This window comes from Hesperophylax consimilis, chromosome 12 (assembly GCF_061612785.1).
Source record: "Hesperophylax consimilis isolate HC1 chromosome 12, BYU_Hcon_1.0, whole genome shotgun sequence".
NCBI lineage: Eukaryota > Metazoa > Arthropoda > Insecta > Trichoptera > Limnephilidae > Hesperophylax > Hesperophylax consimilis.
This window is the reverse complement of record NC_142847.1, coordinates 36,360,572-36,385,671: the sequence shown is the minus strand read 5'-3', so window position 1 is coordinate 36,385,671 and position 25,100 is coordinate 36,360,572. Positions and strand designations below refer to the sequence as shown.

The window sequence follows — 25,100 nt, the reverse complement described above, 5'->3', positions numbered from 1 at the left end:
TTATTTATATTCTAGTTTATTCTAATGGTGTGAAAACACTGAAATTCATAAATATACCACTCTGCTGAAATTGGTCAATTTTTTTCTTAATGTATTTTGTGGTTGCACACTGCACGTGCACGTCAGTGACGATCTCGGTAAGTTTCTCTGGTTATGTTTATGGCGGCAGATGCACCACAGATAAACGTCAGCTGTCAAAGGAAAATAACGTCTCAGAGCAACATTTTTGCCAGGATGTCTATATAATGTCTATCTTTTGGTCAAATCGTAACTAAACTGAGAGATCTGTAAAACAACTCTGTGTTTAATAAAAGAGAGGACTTATTTGTAATAATAATAAGGTAAGAATAAGTACTCGTCAAGGCACCGTTTTGTTATAAACATTCATCGAGAGGGAGCGGTTTCAGAACATGTCTTAAAATTATTATTCTGGGGAAACTACTTATGGCGGATTATATTTATGTACCATTTTTATGAATATATTTTTTTTAAACATGGTAAGTAATTAACTAACCGCCGCACTGTAATATGCACTAATTATTTAAATTACACAAGGTTTACCTCTTCAGGCCTCTGGCATATTGACTGTTATATTCTTAAAGATGCTGTCATAAAGTCGGGGAAATGATCAAATTGTATTTTTAGAATTGTCTTTCAGATTGTATTATTAGAAATAAACATACGGTAATTATTCTGGATCGCTGGCCACGCTTAATACAATTTTTGGTAATTATCGCTGCCTACTTTTAAGTATTTCTTTATTTATAAAACATGCCTAAATACCTTTATTTTTCGAGTTCGCCTTAAATAGTACCTACCTAATTTCCAAAGCGTAAATTGTAAACATTCTAGTAACTCATATGGTATCAGCAATAACAACATAAGAAAATGTTTTTTTTTTCGAAAATGAAAGCGAATTTTTATTTTACCTATTTAAAAATTAAAATGTTTAAATTAAAACTTTTAATTGTAGTTAAGGTAAATCAAATGGTTTTATTTTTAAAAAATGTATTAGAATAAGTACCCGAATAATTACCAAACATAAAATTATTTAAATATTATCACATTTCGGCCGGGTATTTTTTTTTGCGCTGGCGCTATGCTGAGTCCGGGCGAAAATAAAGGTTCCGTGCGAATTTGTTTTAAATCGCTGTATCTACAAAAATAATTAAAATATTTTAATAAAAATTTCTACATACTAACTCAGCATACCCAAGCTATAAAAGTACTAAATGAAAATCGAAGATTATTTGAAATGCAATTCAAATAACCTTGTAATATGTTTACTACGGTCCACCTATCGAGATTTGCTCACACCTGCTTTCTTTAAATACGCCCGACATCTCTCGCTTGCTTTCTTTAAATACGCCCGACATCTCTCGCTTGCTTTCTTTAAATACGCCCGACATCTCTCGCTTGCTTTCTCATAGGAGTTGAGTGGGGCAGAACGGAGAAAGAGATTCGAATTGGGTTTCACACTCATAAAAACCCTCATTCCAGGAATTGAATTATTTCATTATTCTTTTGTTGAAATTCTGATGTAAACGGAAGGCTTGATAATAAATTTTAAAAAAGACTTGCATTACGATTCGATAATTATGTACATAAGTTGGGACCTTCACAAAGACTATATAATATTCATGTAAAAAAATTGAATAATTCCGTCTTTTCTGCCATTGAAATGAGGCCGGCGCAAAGGGTAAAAATACCCTTCTCGTCCTTGAGCAAGAATCGACCGAATGGGTAGAAATACCTTTCCCATCCGAAGTGTGTTAAAATTTTGATATCAACCAAAAAGTTTTAAAAATGGCCACCCTTACGTTTTAACGTCTAACTTACCTTTTTTCGTCTAAACGCTGAACTAAAATAATAAATAATACTGATAATGAAAAAAAAGAAACACATATTTTATGAAATTAATGTATTACAAACATTTACTTTCACCTCACTTTTTTATTGTTTCATATAAAAATCTATATAAATAAAAATGCAAATGTTCATTTGTTAAAAATCTTAAATCTCGAAAAGTTCTTCACCGATTACTTTGAAATTTTGACACAAAATTTTGCATTCGAATACACGTGTGTTTTTATATACCTATATTATATATGTTTTATACACCTAAATTATAAATATGTTTTATATACCTATATTATATATGTTTTATACACCTAAATTATAAATATGTTTTATATACCTATATTATATATGTTTTATATACCTATATTATATATGTTTTATACACCTAAATTATAAATATGTTTTATATACCTATATTATATAATATATGTTTTATACACCTAAATTATAAATATGTTTTATATACCTATATTATATATGTTTTATATACCTATATTATATATGTTTTATATACCTATATTATATATGTTTTATATACCTATATTATTTATGTTTTATACACCTAAATTATAAATATGTTTTATATATCTATATTATATATGTTTTATATACCTATATTATATATGTTTTATATACCTATATTATTTATGTTTTATACACCTAAATTATAAATATGTTTTATACACCTAAATTATAAATATGTTTTATATACCTATATTATATATGTTTTATATACCTATATTATATATGTTTTATATACCTATATTATATATGTTTTATACACCTAAATTATAAATATGTTTTATATACCTATATTATATATGTTTTATATACCTATATTATATATGTTTTATATACCTATATTATATATGTTTTATATACCTATATTATTTATGTTTTATACACCTAAATTATAAATATGTTTTATATATCTATATTATATATGTTTTATATATGTACCTATATTATATATGTTTTATATACCTATATTATTTATGTTTTATACACCTAAATTATAAATATGTTTTATATATCTATATTATATATGTTTTATATACCTATATTATATATGTTTTATATACCTATATTATATATGTTTTATATACCTATATTATATATGTTTTATATACCTATATTATAAATATGTTTTAAGTGACAGGTAAAATTAATTCATTAATTAATTTCTCGAATTGCGGTTGGAACCTTTGGTTTCATAAAGTGTACATTTTAGTTATTCTGTGGTTAATTTCTATATTTGAATGTAAACTTTGATATTTTTTTCTTTCTAACACTGTTTAGTTCTTATTTCTAACTATGAAGATACAACGATTTCTATAAGACCATAGGGCTATTCCGAAAAGTGAACAAATCGACGCTACAGATAATAGCAGTTTATTAAACTATTTACATCGGGAGAGATGGTAAAATATGTGTAAAAATTACATTTTTTCGAATGAGTAAAGTTGTCTTTCTGAATATAACTTTGCCTTCTATTTCTCATTGTAAGAAAAGTATAAAAATATATTGACTTTTTTTATACTATTTTGTGATTCTAAATTTACTATTGTAAAAATATTACAATTATTTTTTAATAATATAACAATATTCATTGCAGTTTGCAGTTTGCAGTAAGTAGAATGAAGGGATCCAATAAGATGTCACGCGGAGCACTGATAGTGATTGAAGGATGTGACCGTTCCGGTAAAACTAGCCAGTGCAATAAATTAGGTAATGTATACAAATGTTTGCATCCATTCATCAGATTTCCTGTTTTCTTTTTATGTTTAACGTTTTCACTCTTCTTTCTTTCAGTATCTGCACTTCAGAAGCTAAATATTGATGCCAAATATATGAACTTTCCTGATAGAAGTACAATTATTGGACAAATTATACATCAGTATCTAGTTTCCAAGGTAAGTTAAATAATAATATTTGGATGATTTGTATAGCGCCGTTTTTGTTAAAAATCACCTCAAGGGCGTTAACTTGAGTTTCTTGGAATATTCAACAAATAAACATTTTTATTATTATTATTAGTTTCCAATTCTGAAGAGATAAACCGATAGAAGTTTTTTTTTCTAGGGAAGCAAATACTTTGGGGTGTGGCATTATATATTAAATTAAAAAACACACTCCTATAATATATTGTCTCTCTCTTTTCTATTTGTATCTCTTTCTGTAACCAATAAGATGTCATCTTCTCCATTTGCCTCTTTCTCTCATTGTATTTTCTTGTGTATATAATAAGTGTCTGTATGTAATTATAATTAGTTAGGACGGGTTGTGTCATAATTGATTTTCAAGTTCTGTGAAGGTTTTATTCAAGTACTGTTATAATTTCAGTTTTGTTAAACAACCGGCCAATAATGATATAATAACAGTACTTGAATAGAACCTTCACAGATCTTGAAAATCATCTTGAAATTTGATGAATTGTTCAAATTCTGTGAAACAACCCGTCCTTAATATAATAGCCCCGATGAAGCTTGTCCGTATGCTCGAAGTAAGCTCAAATTTTCCTAATAATGAAATTCCTTAATGATCAGGTAGTCATTTTGTTGAAATTCCTTAATGATCAGGTAGTCATTTTGTTGAAATTCCTTAATGATCAGGTAGTCATTTTGTTGAAATTCCTTAATGATCAGGTAGTCATTTTGTTGAAATTCCTTAATGATCAGGTAGTCATTTTGTTGAAATTCCTTAATGATCAGGTAGTCATTTTGTTGAAATTCCTTAATGATCAGGTAGTCATTTTGTTGAAATTCCTTAATGATCAGGTAGTCATTTTGTTGGAATTCCTTAATGATCAGGTAGTCATTTTGTTAAAATTCCTTAATGATCAGGTAGTCATTTTGTTGGCCCTCTAAACTTAGGAGTATCACCCCATAAAATTTCTCGGAATGAGCGTGAAATAAAATTAAGTTATCTTGAATTGTTGCTTGACATGGCTTTAGCTTTGTTTGCTAACCAGAAAGTACTTCCAAACCTTCCTCCTTCCACCTTCTTCTCACTCCCTCAGCCTCACAGCATACCACAATTATGGATGCCATAGTCCCTGTTCCGTTACGATGTTTGTCATTTTTGTGGCTGCATCACATTATTAGCTTGATTCGGCCCGACCAACCGTAGAGCTAGGACACACCATTTGTGTCCGCATTTGATTGGCACAAAACACGGTGTAACCAATCGCAGCTAGCGTTGATAAGTAAGCGATCAACCTCCATCTGCTCAACATCAGAGAGATATTTACCAAAATTAAAACCGTTGTAAAACATAGTAATCATCGCGAGTGATGTCCGCCGTTTGTGCGGTGATGAAATAGTAATCAGTGTTTTAAATGAGTCTTCCATCAACTTATGTCATCTCTACACGAGATACGGCCGTGAAACGCATTCTACTACGACATATTGGAAAGTACCGATGCGGGCCCCATTGGACGAGAGAATCAAACCTGTAAGTGCCGAAATCTTGCGATTACTTTGTATGTTGGTTGGGGCAGCGCGATTCCTACTGAGTTAGAAGTCTCCCTAGAATAGAACGCCTTTCTCTGCCCCAATTACGGTGACGCAACCTACAGCATCAACGTACATTTAATTTTGTACATTTGTTTGTGGATTCAGGTGAACCTGCCCGATGAGGTGATCCACCTACTGTTCTCGGCCAACCGCTGGGAGCTGTCAGCTGCCGTACGCCAGGAGCTGCAGCGTGGCACCACGCTGGTCATGGACCGATACGCCTACTCTGGAGTGGCCTTCTCTGCAGCCAAGGGTATACTTAATATCTATAACTTTGCCATAATACTAGTGATATATTTGCGTTTTTAACATGAAAAACCCTGTTCACACCAGTTCTTAACAATTACGTAAGGTCAGTAAGAATTTTCCCAGCCCCCGTTCCTTTTTCTTTGACTTAGTACACTCAGTTCCTTTGAAACCACTGCAACGAATGAAAGTTCCCTTAAAACCCACTGAATGCAAACATTTCTCTCGCTGCCTACCATTCTTTTCGTTAACCTTATAGTTCCATTATTACTTGGATCTCGCAATCTACACCATTGACAAAAAGCTCACTGCTCAGCTGTCCATTGTATGGACATCGGACCTGGAACGCAGCTGGTTTTCAGCAGTATCTCAATATATCTGATTTAAAAACTTCAAAATGTCTTTTTTTTTCTTAAAAAGAATGACAAACATTTCAGGGTTATGAGTAAACTGACAATATTTGAAAATCTCCTACTACCATCACAGTAAGCAGAAAATGTTGCTTGTGTCAGGATTTGAACTCACGACGCCTGGGTAGGAACCAGACGCAATGCCAACTCAGCCACCGACCAGTCAATTCATTACATTCCTTCCTTATATGATCATCCCACTACTAACTTTCCCTTCCCAGTGGTTATGATGACAAATGGAAGGAGAGATCTACAAATCTACAAATCTACATCCTGAATTATAAAAGAACTTACCACCAGTTACGTCGATTATCCAAATAATTTATGCACATTACAAGCCAATTACTGGATAGGTATATTTTTATTTATTTACTAGCTGTACCCCGCCACGCGTTGCTGAGGCTCAGTCTGTCTGTGCAGATAGAGAAACAATAACGCGTGTTGCTTTTACGTCCAACAGATAGTGTTGTTTTTCAAAAAAGCTTGTTTTTATCACAGGTAAAATCTATATAATTATTTAAAAACACACGCATATTCAAACGCAATGTTGTGTCAATATTTTAAAGCAATCGGTGCAGAACTTTCGGAGATATAAGATTTTAAACAAACAAACATTTAAATTTTTATTTATATATATAAAATGAATGGAATTTAATTGATATTTACAAAACATATTGTTATGATTATGTTATTTACCACAATGTTATGTTACTTACTTAGCCCAATGTTGTGTTAATAGGCTGGGTTAATATAGGTTTTTAAGTACATTATTGACTGTTATGATGATTGAAAAGTGGGTGGCCAAGTTTGACTTTGTTGGTCTTAGAAAGCCCAAACGGTCCCTTCCAGTGGTTGAACTGGAAAAGAACTCGCCAAACCGACCAACCGACGGTAGAGCATAATTCTCCATTCAGGGCGGGAAAAATATATCCCATCTACATGATGTTTGAAAGGAAGTTGCAAGGTTATAAAATTAAAGTATTCTGGTTAAACTTTGGACTGGCCGTAACAAGTTATATTTTGATAAATTTCACAGAGATATTCAAAAATGTGAAAACTTACCCCCATCGACCAGAACGTAGAATCTATCTACCCTGTCTAAAATAATATGAACGTATATAGTTATGAGGAACGAACACTGAGTGCCGCGAATGGCGGACTAGATGAATCAGCCAAGTAGCTAGAGGACGACGGCTTCAGATGTGACTGGTATCGGCCCAGTGAGTACCAGCCAGGATGAGGAGTAGATGACAGCTTCAGAATGTGACTGGTATCGGCCCAGTGAGTACCAGCCAGGATGAGGAGTAGACGACAGCTTCAGGATGTGGCTGGCCAACGGCCCAGTGAGGTCCAGCCATGTGCAGGTTCCACGGATAACCCGTAAGTTGCCCTTCCATGAGGCAAGGTGGGACTTAAAAATGCTCCGAATCAAAATGCTCACGGCGAAAACAGTCTATCGGCAGAAATAACCACCGATAACTTGGATAAACTCTGATTACTTCCACGGCCGCACATGGCGAAATACGTTTTCATTATCCACGCCACCCGGGGCGAATTCCACTCGCGGGAAATATTATTAGACTTCTAAACTTGAAGCACAAACTGAACATTTCGGTATTAATCACAAATCCATGAAATATCTTTCGATCAGATCCTCAGACCTCCAGAAATAATAATTGACCCCCGACCGGACGCTCTCACTCCTCTCTGTCCGGCCGGGAAGTGACGCCATCTTTGATTTTAGTCACTTCCTGTTATTGCCAGAGCATAAACAATAGACAAGATAAATCACAGATTTGACAGGTTCTTACTTACTGTAATAATCCTATGTTATTTTCATATCAATATATTTTTTTAATGTGACATCTAACAAGAGCGCCTCTGTCTGTAAAGGCAGGGGAGCGATGTCGCTACCTGGTTGGGCAGCATTGTAAGGCGGGTTAAGTTAGGGGCTGTAGAAAAAAAAATTTTAATGTGGGTCTTGAAGAGGCTCGGATTATATGAAGTAGGATTGCACAACGAGTTGAAGAAGCGGCCCGTTCACATGAAGCCAACGTCAACTGTGAACCGTTGTTCCACTCGTGTACGTCGAGTTTCGCACACGTGCACCGGGGATCAATACTGCTAGCTCCTTAGAGCAGGCTCCATTAAAATACCTGTAGAAAAGACTCAGCATGCCCACATCACGTCTGTGCATTAGAGATGGCAATTCACCTAGTCAAGGTGATCCCATGGGAAGTCAGTAAAGATGCTCAAAATAGGTATCATTAATGAGAAAATACCATTCCCGTGGGATCACCTTTAAGCCCGCTTCTAGCGGAGATATTTATGGATCATATAATTCTTAAGTCTCCCTTAGCTAAATACGTCATATACTATGTCAGATATGTAGATGATATCCTAATATGTTGGAAAGGCACCAACTGTCAGTTAGGTATCTGCATTAATTGGGCCAACACTGTTAATAATAAAATCTGCTTCACAGTCGAACATGAGATCAAAGGTAAAATAATTTTTTTAGATCTGACAATTGGAAAGAGTAATAATAGACACTAGCAGTTAAAAACCCGCTCCGCGGGTTTTTGCTGCTAGGCCCTGCGGGCGGCACTTGCTTGGGCTGCGCCCAGTTTAAGTGATATTAACAACAGTTACATTTAATAGATAGATATTAGGTCATTCACAGAGAGAGGGTGAGTATATATTGTTAAAACACGGAACAGGAAGGAGTTAATGAATAATTACATGCTCAATTTAGGCATAATAAGAATGACAGTTGTTTGAATAAATGAAATTTTACGTATTTGTGATGGATTATTTCAAATGAAACACTATTATTGACTACATGTCTACAACTGATATTAACTGTTATGGTACCTAATATAATTTGCTCATAGGAGACTTGCAGTGCTTAAATATGTGTTACAACCGTCAATGTCTATAAGTTGAATCAATATCGTATAGTTTGTCACAACAATTAAAGATAGTTACAACAAAGTTGACTGAAATAATACATTATTACATATTGATTAATTGTACCCGTGTTTATGGATAAAAGGAGGGTAATTGTGCAATGTGATTGGCAGTCGGTTTAATTAAAAGGTGTGAATTTTACTCCAACTGGTGGTAATTCTTTTCCTAAAACTGTTACTGTATCTAATAAAGTTTAAAGTTAGATTATATATACACCTTCATCAGGAGAGTAAAAATCTATATATAAAGGTAGATTATTACAATATAGCGCCCCTGAGGTGATATCTCACAAAAGCGGCGCCATGCAAATTGTCCAATTAATAAATAAATATAATGTTTACATTTTATTATGTACGTATGCATTGATATACAATGGAAATAGATAAAATAATGTTATCCGATTAAACTTTATTTTATTAAAAAACAAATAACTTTTTTAACTTCACTTTATTATATACAACCAATACATGTTTCATGAACGAAGTATACACCGAAGTCAAAAATTAAATATAGATTACAATTGGAAAAAAGAAGTGGAAGGAGGGGGGAGGGGTAAGAGTAGGCTGGGTTTATAAGAATTAGGAATTACAATATGAAAGACCAGTTAAGTGGGAAAATATTTAAAAGAGAGTTTATAAAAAAAAATTCTTGTTAATTACATCTACTTTTATAAACATGTTCTCTTATTTCTAAAATTTCGAAATTATTTATTTGTGATGCTTTATATCCTGTGTGAAGTATTTTAAGATCTGAAATTTTTTTTTGCATATAACCATAAAACAATATATTCATAAGACAAATAACATTTAATAACGGTTATTCTAATAAATTTATAGTTGAAATACTAAATAAAATAATTAAACATATTATCTTCAAACGGTATTTTTACCCTAGTTCTTAAGATATAAATAAACAATGGCGTAGAATTCTGTTTGTGGATAACGACACTTCTAAAATTATATATGTATATAAACATTCCTGGTACTATTCAACCGGCGTTTTACACTAATAACAGAATGAATAAATATATTCTTAATAATATAGATTGCGAAAATCAAACAAAAAAATCAGGAGTTTATAAACTCAATTGGGCTGGATTGTAATTTATTTTACAAAGGTAGAACCAATAGAAACTTTGAAGTCAGAACTAAAAAACATCTCAGGGTTCTAAATGGAAATAGTGAATATGAGTTTGCAAATCATCTTTTGAATCACACTTTCGATAAAAATTCAGGTCTTAAAATACTTCACTCAGGATTAAAGCATCGCAAATAAATAATTTAGAAATTTTAGAAATTAGAAAACATGTCAATATAAAATCAGATGTAATTAATAAGCAAAAAAAAATTATAAATAATAATGAAAAATGCCATTGCAAAGTAGAACTAAACTTCCAGAAGAAATCTTATTATTAAACACTTGATGTTCAAGTAATTTTGCATATTTAAATATACGCGCCAGTCATTTGATTCGTTTCTTCACCGCCAGAGGGGCGCTCTGTCGGCCACCTAGCCGCGATGCGTATTCGGGTATCGGCCATATTGAATTAACGCTTGCTTTTTTCGTCAAACGTCAAACGTAATCACGTAATTGTGGATAATTTTCACTGTAATGTAATTAATCCAATGGATTATGAACTTTCTAAGACATATTTTCTTCGATATTATCCAAAAATTGTATAAGCAGAAACGATATTTTTTAAGAAATATCGTATTACATGTGGCGATTCTATTTCAGTATGAAATGGTGTCTTAATCTTTAAAGTCTTATTTAAACACAATTTGAATTTGACCAATCACAGGGCCTACACCGTCCAGACGCTGGAGTAATAATATTATCAGATACCTTTGAAATATTTAGAAAGCCAACTTTTACAGACACTACAATAAATGCAAATTCAACTCATCCTTCCATAGTCAAGGTGATCCCATGGGAAGTCAGTAAAGATGCTCAAAATAGGTATCATTAATGAGAAAATACCATTCCCGTGGGATCACCTTTAAGCCCGCTTCTAGCGGAGATATTTATGGATCATATAATTCTTAAGTCTCCCTTAGCTAAATACGTCATATACTATGTCAGATATGTAGATGATATCCTAATATGTTGGAAAGGCACCAACTGTCAGTTAGGTATCTGCATTAATTGGGCCAACACTGTTAATAATAAAATCTGCTTCACAGTCGAACATGAGATCAAAGGTAAAATAATTTTTTTAGATCTGACAATTGGAAAGAGTAATAATAGACACTAGCAGTTAAAAACCCGCTCCGCGGGTTTTTGCTGCTAGGCCCTGCGGGCGGCACTTGCTTGGGCTGCGCCCAGTTTAAGTGATATTAACAACAGTTACATTTAATAGATAGATATTAGGTCATTCACAGAGAGAGGGTGAGTATATATTGTTAAAACACGGAACAGGAAGGAGTTAATGAATAATTACATGCTCAATTTAGGCATAATAAGAATGACAGTTGTTTGAATAAATGAAATTTTACGTATTTGTGATGGATTATTTCAAATGAAACACTATTATTGACTACATGTCTACAACTGATATTAACTGTTATGGTACCTAATATAATTTGCTCATAGGAGACTTGCAGTGCTTAAATATGTGTTACAACCGTCAATGTCTATAAGTTGAATCAATATCGTATAGTTTGTCACAACAATTAAAGATAGTTACAACAAAGTTGACTGAAATAATACATTATTACATATTGATTAATTGTACCCGTGTTTATGGATAAAAGGAGGGTAATTGTGCAATGTGATTGGCAGTCGGTTTAATTAAAAGGTGTGAATTTTACTCCAACTGGTGGTAATTCTTTTCCTAAAACTGTTACTGTATCTAATAAAGTTTAAAGTTAGATTATATATACACCTTCATCAGGAGAGTAAAAATCTATATATAAAGGTAGATTATTACAATATAGCGCCCCTGAGGTGATATCTCACAAAAGCGGCGCCATGCAAATTGTCCAATTAATAAATAAATATAATGTTTACATTTTATTATGTACGTATGCATTGATATACAATGGAAATAGATAAAATAATGTTATCCGATTAAACTTTATTTTATTAAAAAACAAATAACTTTTTTAACTTCACTTTATTATATACAACCAATACATGTTTCATGAACGAAGTATACACCGAAGTCAAAAATTAAATATAGATTACAATTGGAAAAAAGAAGTGGAAGGAGGGGGGAGGGGTAAGAGTAGGCTGGGTTTATAAGAATTAGGAATTACAATATGAAAGACCAGTTAAGTGGGAAAATATTTAAAAGAGAGTTTATAAAAAAAAATTCTTGTTAATTACATCTACTTTTATAAACATGTTCTCTTATTTCTAAAATTTCGAAATTATTTATTTGTGATGCTTTATATCCTGTGTGAAGTATTTTAAGATCTGAAATTTTTTTTTGCATATAACCATAAAACAATATATTCATAAGACAAATAACATTTAATAACGGTTATTCTAATAAATTTATAGTTGAAATACTAAATAAAATAATTAAACATATTATCTTCAAACGGTATTTTTACCCTAGTTCTTAAGATATAAATAAACAATGGCGTAGAATTCTGTTTGTGGATAACGACACTTCTAAAATTATATATGTATATAAACATTCCTGGTACTATTCAACCGGCGTTTTACACTAATAACAGAATGAATAAATATATTCTTAATAATATAGATTGCGAAAATCAAACAAAAAAATCAGGAGTTTATAAACTCAATTGGGCTGGATTGTAATTTATTTTACAAAGGTAGAACCAATAGAAACTTTGAAGTCAGAACTAAAAAACATCTCAGGGTTCTAAATGGAAATAGTGAATATGAGTTTGCAAATCATCTTTTGAATCACACTTTCGATAAAAATTCAGGTCTTAAAATACTTCACTCAGGATTAAAGCATCGCAAATAAATAATTTAGAAATTTTAGAAATTAGAAAACATGTCAATATAAAATCAGATGTAATTAATAAGCAAAAAAAAATTATAAATAATAATGAAAAATGCCATTGCAAAGTAGAACTAAACTTCCAGAAGAAATCTTATTATTAAACACTTGATGTTCAAGTAATTTTGCATATTTAAATATACGCGCCAGTCATTTGATTCGTTTCTTCACCGCCAGAGGGGCGCTCTGTCGGCCACCTAGCCGCGATGCGTATTCGGGTATCGGCCATATTGAATTAACGCTTGCTTTTTTCGTCAAACGTCAAACGTAATCACGTAATTGTGGATAATTTTCACTGTAATGTAATTAATCCAATGGATTATGAACTTTCTAAGACATATTTTCTTCGATATTATCCAAAAATTGTATAAGCAGAAACGATATTTTTTAAGAAATATCGTATTACATGTGGCGATTCTATTTCAGTATGAAATGGTGTCTTAATCTTTAAAGTCTTATTTAAACACAATTTGAATTTGACCAATCACAGGGCCTACACCGTCCAGACGCTGGAGTAATAATATTATCAGATACCTTTGAAATATTTAGAAAGCCAACTTTTACAGACACTACAATAAATGCAAATTCAACTCATCCTTCCTTGGTCTCATTAATTATCAGCTTACCATTCAATGGTACATAGACTGATTAACATTCCCTTGGACAATAAAGCATATGAGAAAGGAAAGGCAACGATACAAACCATCGCGGTTAATAATGGCCATGACATAAATAACATTGAAAAAATTATAAAAAACAAGAAATATAAAAAAAAAAATAATTTAATATATCCGGTAAATAATAAAAAATTAGAAAAATTTGCATGTCTCAAATTCATCGGTCGAATATCCATAAAAATAGCAAAAGAAATTAAAAAATGCGGTAAATATAGCTTTCAAAACCAATAATAACATAGGAACAAACCTTAAAAACTCTAAAAGTAGAAATCCTAAACTTAATAATAATGGCAAATGAATTAAAATGTGACCACACCGACTGCAACTCTACTTATATCGGACAGACGGGAAGGGCTAAATCAACTAGATTCAAAAACATATAAGATGTTATAATAATAAAAGCACTCTTTCAAAATTCACAGAAATCACGTCCCGCTTGACAACAAAGAACATAAACCCTTACATTAAATGATTAAATTAAATTTACTTGAACAATTATAAATCAAGAAAAGAACCAATAACAATTTTTTATGCTTCCGATTTTGTTGTCCGGGTTAAATTTTCCCCATAGGAAAAACTAAACCCTTCCACACACTTTTCCACAAATGATTATCTAGTCAATCAACATTATGTAAGTGCATTATATAAGCAAAATAAATACAAAACAATACAAGAACAACACGTCAACTCACCAGAGATCAAATGGGAAAATAATTCACCGACTCCAGATATTTTCATATCAGAGGGTTCGGCTTGGTAGAACTTCTAACAGGGCCTATAAATCCTACTGATCCCTCAACATAGATATTTAAAAAATCTTTTGTTATCATACATGTATTCAAAATGACCGACTTTTGCATCTTTATATATAATTTTTTTATATATAATATTATATTAATTAATAAAGTAAGGAAAATTATTTATTCCCTGCTTCTAAGTATGTTCACAAAACCTAAACAATATAACACATTTAAATAAATTAACATCAGCCACTTCATTGTTAAACAATTAAGATAACATTAATGTGGGGAAAACAGACTTCAAAATATTATGCTCTATTGTCGCAATTATTTTATCAGTAAATCGGTTTAACCGGTAATAAATCATTTTAAATTGGGAGGTCGTAAGATAGAATCATATAAATAAGTCGTCTAAACGTGGTTATAACCACAGTTTGAAAATGGCCTTGAAAGCCGAAACAGCTGTAACAATAATAAAAACCAAAAAATACTTGCAGAACTTAATTATAACATCATTAAATTTGATTTTAATTAAATTAAATGGAATTCTACGAATTAAACACAAAAACATTGAATCTATGAAACGTTATTTATGAAATGAAAATCTATGCCCTTTCTCAGTTTTTTGCTTGTAAGTCAAAATTTAAAATCTATTTGTTTATTTCTAGTTGGTGCATTTATAAAACCAACGAAGCGGTGATAATTGCTAGATCTAAAAATGATATCTCAATCCAGTTTACTCATCTCACAATACGTAGTAAATAATATTGTAACCGACGTTGTTGGCCACATTATTTCATTTTGTCAAAATATGTTTACATTTATAAAATGTGCCAACTCCACGCCACTGGCAAAATCCTCACTCCCCGCTACTGCTCATTTTGTATCCCGTTTCGGCAGAAATGGCCTGAAAATTCTGACTCCGAAAAGCATCGGTACCGTATCGCGCACGTACCCCGGCCGAGCGGTACGATGTTCAGATTTTTCTATATACACATTTACTAACAAATAACAATTTATTAAATGTTACAAATACCTATTTTTTACTTGTACATCTCCTCGGCGGTAGTTAAATAAACACTATTTGCGATGTGCTACCACTGAGGAGATATTTAAAATGCCGTTTTTTAACGAATTTGTGTAACCATTTTTGTACAATTATTTTTACTTATTTTGCCTCTACAAAAATCCAGGAACCTCGTAGCATAGTGAATCTTTTCTCTTTCTGAGCGCTATGTCACGGGGGACCTGCGAAAAATACTAACTTAACCATTTTACAAATTTGATCGCTTCATGATCATTTTTACACTTTTATTTTACAAACATTTCTTATTTTTTGTCATATCTTGACAAACTAAAAATCTAGTTGTCAAGATACACATTTTTATAACTGCTATGTAATAAAACTATGTAATTGTAATTCAGGCGAGCTTGATCTTTGCAAACTCCCAAATTCAAGCGTCTACCTTCGGCTATACCACTGGCAAAATGAATATGCAACATTTTACGGTGGCCTATGTACACGTTTGTGGCGCGGATAGAATCCCCACCCTTTTTCGGTCGACAGCCAAATGTCGGCTGCGAGTCAGTCTTATAGAATATAAGCAGCACACTTAAAAATATTAGATCAGTTCAACTTTACCACCAAAACAAGCGTTTTATTATCAACAAGTGACTCCTGCCCACCAACTGCCTCATCTCGCCTATTCTTCTGCTCCAAACCTTCTGGTGTTACCTCATCACGACCAGCCCTGCTTAGGAAAACCGCCAACGCCAGAAGCGAGCAGAGACGACAGCACACCCAGTGCCCAACATTCACCAAGCACCGGGTGCGGGAGGCAAATTGACATAATTTCGTACCACTATCATCATCATTGGCCGTAAAGGAGCATTCCCATCGGTTGAAGGCACGGTTTAAAACCGGCGCCCAAATCTATAGTCTTGTGCGGACTCCCGTCCAGTACAAATATTGTAGGTACCTATCATGAGTTTGCTAATAATAATTAATAATATTATCTTGAGACAATGTATGAATGCAAATAAAGCAAGATGTATGAGCCACAACAGAGTCAAGTGGTGATCTGTCTTCTCTGCCTGCCCCTGCGGGAAACTGGGTGACGGTTAGTTACCAATGAATACCGCACAAGAGTCCCAACTGCTCCCAATCATCTGGAGCCCGTGAGACTATGCCAGTGAGGCTGAAGGTAGTGGGGAGGGGGAGGAGATGGGGGAGAGGAAGTTCCTGGCTGTTCAGATCTGGTCACCAAACGCGGCTAAAGTCATTTCAAGCAACGTTTCAATTCTGAATGGTGGCCTTACACCAGGGCGATACTGAGAGTATCTTCCACTCTGGAACGTGCCACAAATATACTATATATTATTTTAAATGAGTAATTTGTTAAATAACACAAATTGATCAAATAAAAATTACCTTCGCACGCCAGGATTTGAACCCGCGGCCTCCAGCTTGCTAGTCGAGAGCCTTACCCCTCGACCATGGAGGCCGTCATATTACCTAGCAAATATTACTGCTGCTGGCTGTACTAAATTATTATTATTATACATTTCTTGTAATCACTTCGAACCGCTGGCTGCACATGCAAAGCAACAGATCTGAGTAGGTACCTAGCTCGATCTATGAATTGTATTCATAATAATTAATCATTTACATAACATAATATTTCTTGCACCAAACAATATTTGAACATTTATAAAAAAACAAAATGAATATTTTATCAGAATCACAAATCATTTCATCCAATCTTTTCACCTTTTTACTACAAACATATACACTACTTTAACATACTTTATGAATGTGCTGAAAGCGTGCGAAAATATATCGGGACCGCTCACACACACCCACAGACGAGTAGGTCTCATTCTAATCTTCCAATAAGCCAGCAGTACCTACCCATATTGCAGGGTGCGTATTTCAGCTAGCAGTTGCACTAACACCTATATAAATGGGATGAGAAAAAAACACTTTTGTTAAGGGGACGGTATCAAATCTCGACTTCAGTACAGTTAGGTATTATTGCTACTTGTAAACGAATTTGTCGGCCGCCAGAACAGCTGCGCTTTCAAGACCAACACCTGCGTTTTTGAGTAGATAGGGGAATGATTGACACAGTTTTGATAAATCAGTCAGCATTTTGATAAAATACAAACTAAAAATACACGTGCTTTATAAAATTTATATTTATTTACTAAATAATGGATACAACTTGACAGAATAAAAATCATATTAGCAAAATAATGGATATACAGACACATCTTTTACGCCCTGGACGTTTTTTGACGTCTCAGTTTTTTACTGGTTTATCTAATGGTGTTTTGACTTGAAAAGATTTCTGGTTCATGTATTTGATTGTATCGTTTGTATAATGGTAATTATTGTTTTTTTAATAATTTATTTATAATACCACTACCCGGAATTAGCCATCAACGAAATTCAGTGCATTTATCAATGGTGATAGACATTGTTCTCAATCTTAGCGACAGTTTGAAAGGAATCGCTAGAATCGTTGAAAGCACCTTCACACTAGTCTCGCATAAGTCCATCTCCAAACTCCGTAATCCAGATTTTGCACCAAATGGGCAGAAAACTCAAGAAATTCAAGCTGAATGCTCAAGTTATGACATAAGATCCGAATTCAGTGCACATCCAAACTCCCTAATCCCGATTTTGAACTAAATCGGTAGAGAACTGAAGAAATCCAAGATGGATGTTGAAATTATGCATTTTTACATTAGATCCGAGTTCAGTGCACATCCAAACTCCCTAATCCCGATTTTGAACTAAATCGGTAGAGAACTGGAGAAATTCATGATTGATGCCGAAATAATGCATTTTGAAATTAGATCCGAGTTCAAGCCACCACCCGACTCCGTTGTACCGACTTCGATGGAAATCGGTAAAAAATTGTAGAAAACGTGTCCATCGGAATGATGTATTTTGACAAACCTTATTCTTCTTTTCCTCCAGTGGAGCGGTCTCTTTCTTAAGGCGCTGTATGCGCGAGCCCCTTTATTATTTCCCATTTCGTATTGGTACCTGAAAAAGGTAAAAAAAAATTGAGACCGTAAAACAAGTTTCAAATTATATATTAGATAATAAATAATATTTAATTTCCACTTACCCCTTGGCTATAGCACCAATCTCCTCTGGATTCCTATTAGAAATTCGAAAGTTGGCCGAGGACTGGAGAATAAACAAAACAAACGTGCTCTCACTTCCGAATTCACCTCGAGATTGGCAGGGTTCGTTCAAGCCATGGACAATGATTTCATCCAAAGGATTTTGTATGACGGAAAATAATTGAAATATTCGGGAAGTTTAATTGAATCACAACAAAAATCCATATATGTTAAAGTATTTTTTATTTATTTAAAATGACCTGTATCATATTTACTTTGAGATTACCGATGGATAAAAAAAAAAATCTCTCTGATAGGAGCTATTTTCCTTCCAACGAAGGCATTTTTGAAGTTTTACGTAAAGTTGCAATGTGTATTTCATATAGAATAAAAAAATTTACGATAAAAAAATTTAATTCACTGGTAACATAAGACATTTTTCTAACTACCCCTATAGAATTTTTAGATAAATTATTTGTGGTATTCCTTTTACTAGGTAAATACAAAGTGATGTTTAGCGCTATTTATGATTACCCTTAATGTAATTACTTAATTATTATAAGTGATATAAAAATGAATTAGGTATTAGTATTATTTTCTAGTACTAAAATAAATAAAATAATATGGGTAGTTTTGGAGAGGGGAATGCAAACAGATTGTATGAGAATTGTCACTTCCGTTTCACCTTAACCCTTAACAATAGATTGTCAATCAGATGGACCGCCATCATGTAGGTTTATCAAGTATTATGGGGCTCCAGCCCAGAGGTGGCTCCTAAATTGTTATGATATATTGATTCATCATACTAGGCAACTGCCTTTTGTTTAAAGTGTAAACAGAATAATGTAAGATTTTTAAACCCAACTGATAAACAACCATTAATATGAGTAAATGTTAATGTTTGTTTCTCAGCTGCACAGATCTGTAACAAGCCCATTAGTAAGGGCTAAAAATATAAACTTTATGAATAGACATAGTTTTGAATTAATGTTTTAATTTCTTCATTAAAACACCTTTGTTCAAAACTACAAGGGTAAAAATATAATCTACTTAATAAAATTAAAAAATATATTTGTTCTCCTTATTATAAAAAAAAATATTTTTTAATATTATTCAACCGCCCAGTTACACGTAAGAAAACCAACATAATACGATTTTTATTTCGTTAAGTTGCACTAATTTATGGAGGTATCAACAGATGGTACTGATTGATAAATTTGTGATTTGTACTGAAAGACACAACCTTTTTCGACACTAACGCAAATGAGTGTACCTTTGAATGCGCATTACGCACACATGTACTTATTATGTAATTTGAATATGACATGTGCGTCATTTTGCATACTTAGTTCCTGCTTTTGACACGTTAAAGTAGGGCGGTCGGTAGAGGTGCTGCGATTCGACTTTGTGCATATTTTGTAGATTAGAATTTCTTTCAATAATTTTGTAAATTTTAATATTATTTATATTTTTATATGGGACGTGTGGGATTGCACTAACCTCCCCACATCCTGAAATAAAAATTATTTTTATTTCATGTGAAAACGGAACAGTACCTGCGTGCCTATATGGATTCCACACCTCTGAATTCAATTAGTGAATGTGCAATTAGTGAAAGCGGCGGATTATATTGCATGCGTACAAAATATGCTAAAATTAAAACAGGTATTTTGTTAAATTTTCCTTTTTTTTAAGTTTTAAAAAAGAGATATTCTTTAAACGTAACACTTCATCAGTATACGTAGTGCAACATATCGGACCAGTTCCATGATAACTCAACACAGTGGCAAGTCAACACATCTTTAAAAATTGATATAAAGTCATTAAAAGCGATTAAAAAAACTAACCTATAAACCTATGTTTTGTTTCATCACTTTTCATGACTTTATATCACTTTTTAAAGGTGTGTTGAATTGTCATTTTGACGAGTTATCCATTAATTATGCGGCTGGCTACATCTGTAGTCCAGTGAAATTATTACTACCTTGCGACTAATTATGCAGTGTGTTATGCTAGGTTTTAGAAGTTTTGATCGCATTTTATTACTGTCAATAGATTGATTTTGTAGAATCGTGTCTATTATTTCTGATCTAATTTTTAATATTAAATTTAGCTTTGGGATATTTACAAAATTGAACCTGTCTCGTGGAGATTAACGTGATGTGGCAGTTGCATATATAATTCATCGGCGGTTTTGAGAAATCTCTGTGTTCCTGATGACTTTCAGAGACAGCGGAAATTTTCAACCCCCAATGTCAATCTGGTAATTGATTAGTGAATGTTATCAAATTATTTGTGTTTAATTCCAGGTCTAGATGTGGAGTGGTGCAAGTCCCCCGATGTGGGGCTCCCCAGGCCAGACAAGGTGTTCCTGCTAACCCTGAGCCCTGAGGCCCAAGCCAAAAGGAAGGGTTTTGGTGAAGAAAGGTGTGAATTTGCTAAAACACTTAAACCCTTCTTTCCTATCCTACCCACCTCCCTTATTAACAAATTTATGTATACATTCCTGGATTATGAATAACCTGACAATATGTATTTGAAAAACTCCTTCTACCATCATTTTAAGCGGAAAATGTTGCTTGTGCAATGATGGATGAATTCATCCCACGACGTCCGGATGGGAACCCGTCAACTTAGTTACTGAACTAATATTTTGCAATTAAAAATAATGTTTATTTTTCGGAATAATTTTATTGAGTAAAACCTCAAATTGTAATATTTAATTATTGAAGACAATATTAGTGGTTTTTAAACGAAAATCTGAAACAGAAAAATCAGAAAAGGATACGGTCACATCTAGGACTCGAACCCAGGACCCTTCGGAAAGACAAGGGTCCTGGGTTCGAGTCCTAGATGTGACCGTATCCTTTTCTGATTTTTCTGTTTCAGATTTTCGTTTAAAAACCACTAATATTGTCTTCAATAATTAAAAATAATGTATTTTACTGTTATTTTTAATAATATTTATTATTATTATTATTACTTTTTTAATAGCGCCAATATTTTATTAAAACACCTCGAGGGTGCTTAAAAATAATCAAATGACATAAAGAAACTTAAATGTAAAGCTGTCGGTACACATTGGGCTAACGTATTGGCAATGTGTTGTTTAATCAAAGGATCTTGGCGCCAACCAGCCAACAGCGTTCATACGTTGATCCAACGTGAACTGGCATCTTTAGAAATTACTTCCAAATTCTGTTTATTTTGTGACATCTGATAAAAGAATTGTTGTCAATTTTCAGATACGAGGTCTCGGAGTTCCAACAGAAGGTGATGTCTAGTTTCCTAAAATTTCAAGATTGCACATGGGAGACAGTTGACGCAGACAGGTGGGTTAAATTATTTAATTCTTCAACTTGGCCAGGAACTAATATCCAACACCACACAATGGTACTAATTTTACACAATCGATGACAAAGGGTTAACTTTCTTTGTTTCACAATTTTGCTTTGTCCCGACTCCCCGAGACGTGCGACACATAAGTAGTTGAACATTAATTTTTTGAAATATCCGAATATTATTAGTCAAGAATCATTTCATCCACTTTATTTTGCCCTTTTTGAGGATTCATTTATTTTTTTTATAGTTGGGAATTAAAATTAGATCATGATAAAACTTTATGCCAACAGATGTGAGGCTTTTAACAGTCTAACAACCTTACTAATAAAAAATCACTTCACAACTGTTAAATGGTGTTTTTGTGTTGAACACATTGTGTATAAAGACTGTAAAAGCTTAGATTGGAGTTAGTACTAATAACAAAAAATCTTTACTCTTTTAAATCCGGCAACATTGCATTTGCCATCTAGCAATCATACCGCGTATGCGCATTTGTGATTATTTTACTGCCAATATCAATGGTGACCGCTATTTATTTGTCGTCATAAATCGTCTTTTTGTCCATAAAATGGTCAATTTACTATTATGAATATAATGTAAATGTAAAATTTTATCTAGTTTCTAAAATGGTATTTGTTTTTATGAGGTCTTAAAAATTAAGAAATATATAGAACACTTAAAATACCTTGGAAATATTAGACGAGAAATTATTATTGCTTCGGGTTTATACAACAGATAAACAACCCTCTTTGTCTGGATAAGCAATACATATATATTATCTTTCCATGAACTACTTTGTCGGTTTCTAGATTAGTAAGGTTTTCAAATACACATTCGTTTACCAATTGAATTATATTGTAACGTGGGTTACCACCTATTAATAAAACTTACAGTATACCGGTTATTTGCTCCACCGTAGCTTGCAGCAATAAAGGGAATGAAATGAATACAGCAATATTAATTGTGATAAAACAACATGGAGTATATTTGAGATTAAACTTGAATACAAGAGCAATACTTATATTTAAATTATCAGGGGTGGTTGGCTATTTGATAGCACAACGTAATTTGAATTCGGCCACGACATTTACTTGTATGATTATATTAACTATAAAGCTAAAATAAGACATCACCACTGAGCGCCAGTCTAGAGAACTCATCTAAACGAATTTATAATCATGGTGATATCTAAAAGATTATGTGTCTAATTCATGTGGATTAATAAAATTGTCTCACGTGCGCATATTAAATCTCCGACATTCAAACAGCCCGTCTCTCCGATGTCCTTCCGCCACCTGCCATGAAAACCAACTGCCGGCTTCTCTGGAATTCCACGCTCGGCTACTTGAAATCAACGAGTGGCGGCTGAAATTTGATGCCAACGCGTGTCTAGAAGTTTTGCTATGTAAGCGGACAGTTCCTACCGCTACAATATTATATTTTTTTAACACATTTTGAAAGCCTGTAATTGTGCTGATAAATTGGCACTCAGCGAGGCCAAAGGGTTAAGATTCTATTGAAACTAATTTTTGATCCGGTAGCGTCCAATTGTCAAATTTGAAAAGATTTGTTTTAATCATTGCACTAGATGGGATTTCATTGTAGATATGTTTCTGATAAAATTAGGAATTATTGCACTAGGTGGAATTTTTGAACTAGGTTGGATTTCAGTTGTCAACAAAATAATGTCTGCAATATGAACGCGGTAAATGGATATTGTAATTTTGCAGATCTATTGAAGATCTTCACCTGCATCTATTGAAGAAAACTCTTTTTATTCACGACAAAGAAAGATCTGCAGACATCCTGCCCCTCTGGAAGTGAGCTGTCTGGAAAATTCCACATCAACGGACAATGCCTGCCTTAAATAATTATGTATTAGAAAAATTAAACACCATTATTTTTATGTATGTATTGAAAACAAAAATTCAAAATAATTTGATATACGTATGTATGTCCTTCATAATAGTGCTTTTGCTAATTTTTGCCATAAAAATCCCCAGAAATTTTTTTTTCAAACAAATAGGTTTTTTAATTCGACATTTTTGTTTTTAATGAGTTTTATTATTCCAATGTACATTTGTTACGTATAAATTTTATTAATTAGCGACCGGTTTCGACACGTCCGTGTCATTAACTAGCTATTTTAAAACAGCTAGTTAGCTAAACAGCTAGTTTAGTTTTAAAATTTATACGTAACAAATGTACATTGGGAATAATAAAACTTATTAAAAACAAAAATGTCTAGAAATTGTTACATAGTGAATGCCAAAGAAAAAAAAAAAAAAATTAATCGAAATTCATAATTTATTTTTCTCCGCACATCAATATTTGTTTGTGTAATTCGAATTTTGCGAAAATAGATCATATAAGTTTGTAAAATTGAATATGACAGACAGCCGTGGCAGTAAAACTTCATAAAATGTTTTGTTACATGGTTGCGCCATTATAATTCATATTATTTTGTAAATCTGAATCAATTTACACTGGAATGTTGTATTTTTTAGAATTTATTTAAATACATATCCGACTTTGAAGGGCCGGCCTAAGCGTAATCGTCTGAAAATTCGATTTAATTTTTAGGAATTTACCCCAAATTTGAAGGGTTGAAAAATCGAGTTCCTCGGCTGTGAACTCGATTTTGGCAACTTTTTTCTTCTTCTTAAAATTTCGATTTAATTAATCGTCCCGTGGATTTTGAATTAACGAGGTTTTATTGTAGTGATTATTAACTGGGTTTTTAGTTTTATTATTTAAAGTGTTAGTATAGAAAGGGGCCAAGGTGGAAGGAAGTAATGAATATACATGGATCTGATGCAATATTTGGGGTTAGAGAATATTTACCTATTTTTATTTTATTATTCACGTTTACTTTTAATGTTTGTAGAAATGTAGTATTTCTGAGCTCGTTTCTCGAATACACTTTATTTTTATATTAATGCATAATATGATGAGATTAGTTGAATTTAAATAATACTACATAATAGATAAGACATAAAAATGATTAAGTGCCACACACTTTAGGTCGACCCGTCAGTCTGTCGGTCGACGTAGCACTGACGAGCTGGACCGATGGTCCTCGTATGCAGTGCGTAACAAATTGCGTGGCACTACAGCTCTTCATTAATTCTCTTGCTTATTACTGCATCGACCGATATACGCGTGGCACTATTTCCAGCCAAACTGATAAATTTACCTAAGATGAAATAAAAGAATAAATTTAT

At 32.9% G+C, this 25,100-nt stretch overlaps 1 protein-coding gene across 2 annotated transcripts; it reads left to right on the top strand.

The window, feature by feature from the left end:
- Window positions 1–192: 192 nt before the first annotated feature.
- On the top strand, window positions 193–25,069 carry LOC149419569 (thymidylate kinase). 2 transcript variants are annotated; one of them, XM_089637892.1, is made up of 7 exons: window positions 193–341; window positions 3,483–3,588; window positions 3,673–3,773; window positions 5,481–5,628; window positions 20,844–20,961; window positions 21,780–21,866; window positions 23,607–25,069. In XM_089637892.1, exons 2-7 carry the CDS (start codon window positions 3,498–3,500, stop codon window positions 23,698–23,700), a joined length of 639 nt encoding a protein of 212 aa, XP_089494018.1. In that variant the 5' UTR covers window positions 193–341; window positions 3,483–3,497; the 3' UTR covers window positions 23,701–25,069. The 2 variants fall into 2 exon arrangements, with proteins under 2 accessions (XP_089494018.1, XP_089494017.1); XM_089637891.1 differs by having other exon boundaries at window positions 3,476–3,588.
- The last annotated feature ends 31 nt before the right edge of the window (window positions 25,070–25,100 follow it).

Coding starts and splice junctions, on each gene's coding strand:
- LOC149419569 (XM_089637892.1), top strand. CDS start 3,498: ATGAAGGGATCCAATAAGATGTCACGCGGAGCACTGATAGTGATTGAA. Junction 5,629..20,843: donor GGCCTTCTCTGCAGCCAAGG/GTATACTTAATA, acceptor GTTTAATTCCAG/GTCTAGATGTGGAGTGGTGC. Junction 20,962..21,779: donor AAGGGTTTTGGTGAAGAAAG/GTGTGAATTTGC, acceptor GTCAATTTTCAG/ATACGAGGTCTCGGAGTTCC.